Raw genomic sequence first — 10323 nt, 5'->3', positions numbered from 1 at the left:
TGGCTTTTTTCTTTTTGCTTATGTGGTGCTGAGGAATGGAACCCAGGGCCTCATGCATGCAAGGCAAGCGCTCTACCACTGAGCCACCTTCCCAGCCAACAATTTGTTTTTTATTGTGTTCTTGCTTTAGATTTCCTATACATAGTGTCATATAATAGTAGCATCAGGAAGAATTTTAGAAGTACTTTACCCAATGCATTCATTTTACCCTGAGAAAAGATTCATCAAAATTAAAATACAAGTGTTTTTTTCAAAGTCATATAAGCATACATACCAAGAAAGTTGTGGTGCTACATTTTTGCCATGGATCTTTAAGCTCTTTACATATATCCTTCTTCGGAAAAAGAGATTCATCATTAGCAGTGTTTCATGTTCTCATTGTTCTTTTATTCCAACTTTATCTGTAGAGCCAAATAAAAAAGAAATTTATAAAATTTGCATTATTCAAGTTAGAAAATTGGCTACTTGAAATAATAACTACATTTTAAACCTTTTTCTGTTTAATGGAGGCTGAAATATATTCGATTAAGATTGTTCTTATAACGTTGTAGATGTTTTAGAGAAATATTTACGTTTGTGCTTTTGGAAAACATTTTTGTTCAGTTGTTCCAATCCGGAAAATTCATGCTCTGACCATCACGTGGGCACTTCCTCCTCAACAGCAACACTACAGGTGAGACCTCAAGGAAAGGTTCTTTCACTAGACACTGAGTTAAGAAGTTGAATATTCAAGCATGCGAAATGGTTTAGATTTTGGGTTTTGAATATATAAATGCAGGTGTTTGATAACTGGAACTAACTCTTGAAATTTTCAAATCTTGGGTCTGTATTTTACTGTCTTTTTTTGAGTATAAAAACAAATCTAGTTATTTTTCCTTATTCTTTGAAATTACTGAATAAATGCTAATTTTTTATTTTATTTTATTTTTTATCGGTCATCGGGCTTGAACTCGACCTGGGTGCTGTTCCTGAGCTCTTCAGCTCCAAGGGAGTGCTCTACCTCTTGGACCATTGCACCACTTTTGGTTTTGTGATGGTTAATTGGAGATGAGTCTCACAGACTTTCCTGCCCTGGCTGGCTTTGAACCTCAGATCTCAGCCTCCTGAGTATCTAGGATTAGCCACTGGCACTTGGCTGAATGCTAAATTTTGTAATTATTTTCTTTAATATTTTTAGTACAAATAATTAGTTTATAATTTTGGTTGTCAAAAAGTGAAGTCAAATAACTTAGAGTAGGGTTGGCAATGTGGCTTAGTGGTAGAGTGCTTGTCTAGCATGCATGAAGCCCTGGGTTTAGTTCCTCAGTACCACATAAACAGGAAGAGCTGGAAGTGGCGCTGTGACTCAAGTGGTAGAGTGCTAGCCTTGATCAAAAGTAACTCAGGAACAGTGCCAGGCCCTGAGTTCAAGCCCCAGGACTGGCCAAAAAAAAAAAAAAGTAAGACCTGAGGGCTTACTTAAGTGAGTGTAGGCAGATATATATGAATTATGAAATATTTCAACTTATATATGCATGAGCAGTATAGCTTAGGCTAAGCAGTTTTTAATAAGCATTAGTTGATGACTAAAAATGCCTTTTATAACTAAATGCAAATGAATTGACAAAAAGTTTATTTTTTAAAAAAGCTACTACCAGCAAAATAAAAACATGAGGATATGTACACGCAAGAAGAAAGTGAAAGCTGGGCTTTAGTGGCTCACGCCTGTAATCCTAGCTACTCAGGAGGCTGAGATCTGAGGATCACTGTTTGAAGCCAGCCTGGGCAAGACAGTATGTGAAACATTATCTCCAGTTGACCACCAGACAACTTGAAATGGAGCTGTGCTTCCAAGTTGTACATCATTAGCCTGGAGCAAGGACAGTATCCTGACCCTGAATTCAAGTCTCTTGACTGACAAAAAAAAATAAGAAAGTTGAAAGTATTCCTTAAACTCAAAAAAAAAGAAAATTTAAAGCACACATTACAGATTTTAAGCAAGTTTCCTAAAGCTAACAAAAACATCATGTGTTTCCAGTGAGAAAGAAGAGAAACTGTAATTTGTTTGCTTTTTGATACAAGAATAATACATGAAAAAGTAATGCTGATTATATACTTCTGAATAGTTTGGATTTTTTTTTTTTTTTGGTCTTGGGGCTTGAACTCTGGGCCTGGGCACTGTCCCTCAGTTCTTCAGCTCAAGGCTAGCGCTCTACTGCTTGAGCCACAGCGCCACTTCCAGCTTTTTCTGTTTATGTGTTGCTTGGGAATCGAACCCAGGGCCTCAGGCATGCAAGGCAAGCACTTTACCACTGAACCACCTTCCCAGCCCCTGGAATTGTTAAATTTATAATTTTGTTTGTTTATTTAACTGGTCTTGGAGCTTGAACTCAGGGCCTGGGCACTGTCTCTGAGATTCTTTTATTCAAGGCTACCTCTCTATCACTTGAGCTATAATGCCATTTCAGTCTTTCTTTTTAGTAATTTATTGGAAATAGAGAGTCTTCCAGCTTTTCCCTCCCAGGCTAACTTATAACCTGGATCCTTAGATCTTAGCTTCTTGAGTAGCTAGGATTATAGGCATGAGCCACCAGCATCTGAACATATTAAATTTATTAATGAAGTTTTTAAAAAGTTTTTTTTTATTATAGGAAGTGGAGTTTACCTCAAGTGGTAGAGCACTAACCTTGAACAAAAAAAGCTAAGCTACAGCACAAGACCCTGAGTTCAAGAGCTAGTACTGGCATGAAAGAGAAAAAATTAAGGATTATTTTATTATAGAAATAGTACATTCACATAAACTGTTAGAACAAAAGAATATTAAGTAAAAAGTGAAGCTTTGCTTCTGTCTTTGTGCTGCCTTCAAAGATATGCCTAAGCTATTAATTTTCCTCCTTCCCCTTTTCTCTCTTCCCTCTTTCTCTTTCTTCCTTCCCTCCCTTCCTCGCTCCTTTCTTCCCTTCCCCCCTTCCCCCCTTCCTCCCTTCCCCCCTTCCTCTCTTCCTCCCTTTCTCCCTTCTTGCCTTCCTGGTTCCTGCTTGCCTTCTCTCTCTTTCTTTCAAGTTCTGTAAACCTAATTTAATTTTCAAACTATTTTTCTGTTTATCTTCGTCTAGGTAGAAATACATTTTCAAATCAAATACTGTAAGGTTATATTTTATTCAGGATCCTAGTTTATTTGTTTATTTGAAAGTAGAACAGATTTGAAAGTAGAACAAATTTTTTTTATAGTAACACATTTCATTACCAAAGATTCCCATGCAGTACTGAAAGATTTTATTGTAAAGCTTTTGTCTGTAGACATTGATTTATATCCTTATTGAGTCCTAAAATGATAATCTGTATTATTTCCAATTTGAGTGAAAAATGAAAGGTTTTACAATGAAAAGCGAAGTTTGTTTTTGAAGAGAAATAGTCTTACATTTTGGTTTAAGTTTGTTCTGTTTCATTTGTTATAGATTGAGTTAGCATTTTCTGTTTTTTGTCCTGCTATTCCAATTTCATGTTTGTAATTAGGGGATTTCTGAGAATAAGTTGATAATTATATCCTAAAATCTGTTAAGTCTTAGGAGGTAATGTTTTCTAGTGTAAATCATGATTCTTTTGATTTCTGACCTTTAATTTTTTTTTTTTTTAAGAGTAAAGCCACTTCATTATATTTCCTGGCTGGTTGGACATGAAGGCAAAGGCAGCATTCTTTCTTATCTTAGAAAAAAGCAAGTATCATGTGTTTTTAGTATAGTAAAAATAATAGTCAATAAATGTTACATAATGTATTTTTTTAAGTTTAGCTATGAAGAGGTCCAGAATCAAATTTTGTGGATTAATTATAATCATATTAATAACTTCTAATGGCTGTATTATTTTAATGTATTTCCTCACAAGCTATTTTGTAACCCCTGTTGGAAATAAGTACACAAATTAAAAAAAAATCATTAATGAAATCAATAGATTCCAGAATTATAATTAGTTCTTTTTATTTTTATTAGCTTACATTAGTTATACAGAGGTAGATTTCATGAAAAGGTTATTCCTAACTAGAATTTGGATTTGACTGAATGATAAGGAAGTCAGTTGTTTAAGTGTTGTGAATTTCCAGGCATCCCAACTTAAAATGTGGACTTTAACAAAAACTTTGATGTGCAGATAAACCACACTAAGAATGTGGAACTATGAAAAGTATATACAGCTATGTTAGCAGAATGTATCTAGTACATTTAAGCACTTGTTTAAGCATCTGAAGTCAAATAATGGAAATATAAATTTAGAATCATGATTAATACATTCAAGTAATTCCTTTTTTGGTTTTTTGATACATTAATTTGAGAATGAAAATATAGATGAGAAATGTAAAGAACGATTCAAGACATTGATAAGTTCTAGGACATTCAGAGAGGGTGGAGTTAGTATAAAAAAATGAAGACACTGAATATATACTTACTACTTACAATATATGTTATATGCTTCAAGATGTGTACATTCTTCCTTACTGAAACTTACTAGAATTTCAAACTATTTTAGTGTTTTTCTTTAAGTTTTCAAAATTATTCTAGTCAGGAAATGAATATAGCTATTCTTTATTGTTTCTTTCTGAGGTAACCTATGTAGGCTAGATGATAGTCCAGAAGACTTTTACTTTGTACAATGGGATGTGTTGGATGAATACTAAGGTTTCTTCTAGGAAACAGGAAGAAAAGTATAAGTGAAGTGTGTAATGGCAGCCATATTTTAATGTTTTGTGTTATTTTCTTCAGTTAGGATTCCATAAAACTACTGATTCCATAAAACTACTCTGTTAAACAGATAAAGAATGCTGTCATTTCCTTCTAGTAAAGGATGTCATTTCCTTCTAAATGAGAGGTCTTGTGCTTTTAAAATCTGCATTTTAGAGCTAGGTTATAGCTCAGTGGTAGAACAATTGTCTAGCATGCACAGGACCCTGGGTTCAATCCCAGGCATTACAAAAACAAACAAAACTGCCATTAAATCTGCATTTTAAAACTTAACTGTTAGAAAGGGCAAACAAATTCGAGAGATTCTTACCCCAGCAAAAGCTAGAAGTGGAGATATGCATTAAGCAAGCCTTTTGGAAGTAGAGAGCTCAAGGCCCTGAGTTCAAGCTCCAGTAGAGTACACACATACATAAAAAATACTAATTGTTAGAAAGTATATATTTACATCAAAAGCTGAGGTTCCCAAATTTTACATAGGAAGCCTATCTGTTTTGTTCATTTTAAGGATTTTCAGACTATGAATCCAGAGAACAGTGATTGACTTAATTTTCCCAACTATAGGTGCTGGGCTCTTGCATTGTTTGGCGGAAATGGTGAGACAGGATTTGAACAAAATTCTACTTACTCAGTGTTCAGCATTTCTATTACATTGACTGATGAGGGTTATGAACATTTCTATGAGGTAAATAATTAAAATGGAGTTGTTTTTCTTTTATATAGGTATTATTTCATTAAGTGAAAGACTAATACTGAGATACTTTGTTTTCAGGTTGCTCATACCGTTTTTCAGTATTTAAAAATGTTGCAGAAGCTTGGCCCAGAAAAAAGGTAATATATAATTGTTGAAATGAAGCCAGGAGTCAGCCCTAGTATATTTTTTAAGGCTGCCAATAAACATGCTTTAGTTCTGCAGGATGGGTTTTCAGGCGATTCCTACTCTATTTCCTTTATTAGCTCCCTACCTTCATTCCTCTCCATGTGAGTGTATACTGTGGTTTTATATTTATTTGTCTAATCCCTTTGTTTTTATGCTTTTTTTTTCTTGTTGATGATTCTAGTGAGAAATTTTAATATAACTTGTAATTATCATTGTTTTCTTAGAATTTTTGAAGAGATCCAGAAAATTGAAGATAATGAATTTCATTATCAGGAGCAGGTATTGAAAGTCAAATTATTTTTAAATATTATTTGTGACCAAGTTGAAGCTGTGTCACTGGAGTTTTAATTCTGCCGTTCTCTGCCATGGGAGTCTTTGAGACTATCTGAAAATTAACTCTTTGGGTATTTATATTGAGCAACAGTGACAGGATTATGCAGATGTCATAGATCATTGTGTCACAGTCATTTATGTAATCTGTCTTGCCTGTCCCTTTGATAAATAAGTAGAGTTTGTTATGATATTTGATAGTTTAGCAATTCAGATATTGTGAAGACAGTCTATAAGGTAATATATAGTAATCTTAATGTGTAATGTTAGAAATACTGAACTTTGAAATTGCAAGTGAATCAAGAGCATTGCCTTCATTAAGTCTTTATGGATGTTGTAAATTTGAATTGAATTTGCTATCAGAACATAATATGGTTTGGGTGCACACAGTGGTTCACACCTGTAATCCCAGCTATTCAGAAGGTAGAGATCCAGGAGGAGAGCAATTTGAGGCCAGCTCAGGAAAAAGGTTCAAGAGTCCCTATCTCAACCAATAAAAGTTAGGCTTGTTGCTGTGTACACAGGAAGAGTAAATGAGATTGAGGTTCCAGACCAGACCAGGAAAAAAGCAAGACATCTGGAGAATAAAAGCAGTAGGGGCTCCCGTGGTGGAGTACCTGCCTAAGATGAGGAAGCTTTGATTTCATTCCCCAGCACTACCCAAGCCCTAAGGATAAACAGAGATATAAATATAATTTGATAAGATTTGCAAGTTTGTACCATAAGAATGTAGGAAAGGTATTTATGATGTTGAAAGATAGAGTTTACAGTTTAGAATAGAGATTTGTTTTGGTTCTAATATTGTTTGTGCTTTGGATTTCTTGGGAAGTCTTAAGTTCTGTGGACCCCTCCCCAAAACAGGGACTTCAACGTTTGAACAAAGCTTTTGGAAAAATTGTCATTGTAGTTCAGTGATCATTACTTGCATGTTCCTCACCTAGATTAGCCAACTGATACTTTCCCTCCCTTCTCTACCCCTTTTCTCCTTTCCTCTCTCTTCCCCAATCCTCTTCTCACCCTCCTCTTTCCTTTTCTCTCCCCTCTCTCCCCTTCTCTTTTTCTGTTTTTACTGAATCATTTGATAACTATGATACTTCACTTGGAATTTTTTTTTAGCATATATTTGCTACATAGGCATTCTCTTTTTTTTAAATTTTTTTTTTATTGTAAAGATACTATACAGAGGGTTACAGTTACATGAGTGAGGTAATGAGTACACTTCCTCTTGAACATTGTTACCCCCTCCATTGTTTTCCCCCTACCATCCCTTCCCTCCCTACCTTCCCCGAGGAATTTCACAGTATTGTGGAATAATGATGCTCATTTAAAGTCACAAGTTCATTCTAACTTTCCTGGAGCAAATTGTCTATCACAGTCTATAACACATAACGGTGTTCACATATTATACACCATACATGTGATTAGCAGCATGGGGATATTTAGTAGTGGTTCGACCAGATGAGTGGGAGTTCTTTGTTTCTTAAGTCCTCATAGGCATTCTCTTATATGACCTCTATGTAGTTGTTACTGTTACAGTAGAAATTTAACAGGGAACAGTATAGTCCATATAATAGTTTTGTTGGTTTGTTTGTTTTGGTGCTGATTCTGGAACTTAAACTCAGGACCTAAGGGCTAACCCTGAACTTTTTTACTTATTCTGTTCCTCTACCACTTTGTGCTTTACCTCTACTTTGTGCTTTTTTTTTTTTTGCTGGTTATTGGAGATGAGTCTCACAGACTTTTTCTGCCTTTGAACTTTCCTTCCATTGAACTGCTATCCTCAGATCTTAGCCTCCCAGTAGTTGGATTACAGGACTAAGCAACCAGCACCTGGCTTGTCCCTGAGGGTTTTTTTTTCCCTCCCACTTTTTTGAATGGTTAATTGGAGATAATATTATGTACATCCCTTCCCAGGCTGGCTTTGAACCATGATCCTCAACCTCCTTAGTAGCTAGGATTACAGGTGTGAGCCACTGGTCTGCTCCGTCTTTTGTAATCACTTACTCTATTCTCTACTTCTCAATACTTTTATCTAATGACACATTTTGATTTGATCCAGGGTCTTTATTGGACTTGCAGTCATATGGGCAGTAAGTTAACAGTACAGTGTGTAGTGGTTGTTGGGCTCAGGATAGAAGTCCTAGGTTGTGAGATTAAACTTCTTAAAAGTGGTAGCTACTTGGACTGGGAGCATCATATTTGTAAGCTGAAATTATGTTAATTATGTTCAGAAGGTTTTGGTTTCATTGTTGGAAAAAAGAATATATGTGTATGTTATGAAAAATAAATATGATGAAGGGGTTCTGGTATGAAATAATTTTTACCTTTTTATAGACAGATCCAGTTGAGTACGTGGAAAACATGTGTGAAAACATGCAGCTGTACCCGCTGCAGGACTTTCTCACTGGAGATCAGCTTCTTTTTGAGTACAAGCCAGAAGTAAGGAGGTTTTTACTTCTAAAACTTGCTTTTAGAGAAAAAGGAGTATGGAAAAAGCATAAAAAGTATATAAAAACTGTGAGAATGGAGAAAACATGGTTATATTTTGTTAGGTTATTTCAATAGTTCTATGGTAATTTTTTCATGATTCTCTTACATGTTCACCTTTGAATATAAGAGGAGATAACCAACTCCTCTTGTATACAGTTTTTACTGTTTTTCAAGTGTCAAAACATCTGAAATAATCCGGGCACTGGATTATTTCAGGCACTAGCCTGTAATCCTAGCTATTCAGGAGGATGCATCTGAGAATTGCAGTTCAAAGCCAGCCTGGGCAAGAAAGTCCGTGAGACTCTTACCTCCAATAAATCACTAGAAAACTGCTAGTGGCGCTGTGGCTCAAGTGGTAGAGCACTTGCCTTGAACTAGAGCTCAGGGACAGCGCCTAGGCCCAGAGTTCAAGCCTCATGATCGACAAAAAACAACAAAAAAGACACCAAAAACATCTAAAATAGTGCAATTTTCTAAGAATTAAAATGTGAGGTATTGGATTAGTGGGATTTGAGATGTGTACTATTTAGTGATTTACCAAGAAACATACTTGATATTTGTCAATTATAGCTCAATAAAACTGATGGTAAAAAAAAAAACAAAAACAGTGGCGCTGTAGCTCAAGTGGTAGAGTGCTCGCCTTGAGTTGAAGAGCTGAGGGACAGCGCTCAGGCCCAGAGTTCAAGCCCCACGACCAACAACAACAACAAAAAAAAACCAATAAACTGATGGTAAAGCTTCTGAAACACTGAAACTTCTGAAACTAATGGACCTGTATAAATTCAGTTGTTTATGAACTGTACATTCTTCATTGAGCATCAAGATGCTAGGGGGTGCTAGGAAGGTGGCTCAGTGGTAGAGTGCTTGCCTCACATGCATGAGGCCCTGGGTTCAATTCTTCATTACCACATAAGAAAAAGCTGGAAGTGATGCCGTGGCTCAAGTGGTAGAGTGCTTGCCTTGAGCTGAAGAGCTGAGGGACAGCACCTAGGCCCAGAGTTCAGGCCCCACAACTGACAGGAAAAAAAAAAAAGATGCTAGGGTCTGCAAGATGTCTCACAATGTAACTTTTCCTGTTTAATAGAAACATATAGGTTAAAATTGTTCTTGTCTGTGTCTCCCTTCCTTTATCCCTCCTTCCTCACTTTCTTTAGGTCATTGCTGAAGCCCTTAATCAGCTAGTTCCTCAAAAAGCAAATCTTGTTCTACTGTCTGGTGCTAATGAAGGAAAATGTAACCTCAAAGAAAAGTGGTTTGGGACTCAATATAGCATAGAAGGTAAAACATCTTAACAGTTGTCCCATGCTTTAAGTATGTCTTATTCGCCTGGAACTTTTATTGTTTTTTGTGGGAAAAAATATTTTTAAAATATTTAAATTTTGAGGGCTGGGAAGGTGGTTCAGTGGTAAAGTGCATGCCTTCATGCATGAGGCCCTGGGTTTGATTCCTCAGCACCACATAAGCAAAAAGAAAAAAGCCGGAAGTGGCGCTGTAGCTCAAGTGGTAGAGTGCTAGCCTTAAGCTGAAGAGCTGAGGAAAAGTGCCCAGGCACAGAGTTCAGGCCCCACAACCGGACCACCCCCCCGAAAAAATTTAAATTTTGAAATGAAAACTGCTTATTCTACTTTGTAAGAAGGTTTTTTTGTTTGTTTTTTTGCTATGTTTATATGTTTTAGATAGTAAAATCTGTTGTTTTGGTATTAGGCAGGTAGAACTTTTACTTTGGTTTAGAAAAGTTTCTCTTAGCTGGGCGCTGGTGGCTCATGCCTGTAATCCTAGCTACTCAGGAGGCTGAGATGTGAGGATCGCGGTTCAAAGCCAGCCGGGGCAGGAAAGACCGTGAGACTCCTATCTCCAATAAACCACCAGAAAACCGGAAGTGGCGCTGTAGCTCAAGTGGTAGAGCGCTCGCCT

The 10323-nt window shown here is 36.2% G+C and overlaps 1 protein-coding gene across 1 annotated transcript in view; it reads left to right on the top strand.

Moving 5' to 3' along the window:
- Nrd1 (nardilysin (N-arginine dibasic convertase)) overlaps nt 1-10323 on the top strand; it is a 70182-nt gene that overhangs the window by 37377 nt on the left and 22482 nt on the right. Inside the window, exons 12-18 of the mRNA XM_013022270.1 lie at nt 604-673; nt 3618-3695; nt 5274-5394; nt 5482-5540; nt 5814-5868; nt 8254-8358; nt 9564-9687. Coding sequence (XP_012877724.1) covers nt 604-673; nt 3618-3695; nt 5274-5394; nt 5482-5540; nt 5814-5868; nt 8254-8358; nt 9564-9687 — 612 coding nt within the window. The remainder of the gene's footprint in view (nt 1-603; nt 674-3617; nt 3696-5273; nt 5395-5481; nt 5541-5813; nt 5869-8253; nt 8359-9563; nt 9688-10323) is intronic.

Source organism: Dipodomys ordii, unplaced genomic scaffold (assembly GCF_000151885.1).
Source record: "Dipodomys ordii isolate 6190 unplaced genomic scaffold, Dord_2.0 Scaffold61, whole genome shotgun sequence".
Classification (NCBI taxonomy): Eukaryota; Metazoa; Chordata; class Mammalia; order Rodentia; family Heteromyidae; genus Dipodomys; species Dipodomys ordii.
This window is presented reverse-complemented; position numbering and strand designations above follow the sequence as displayed.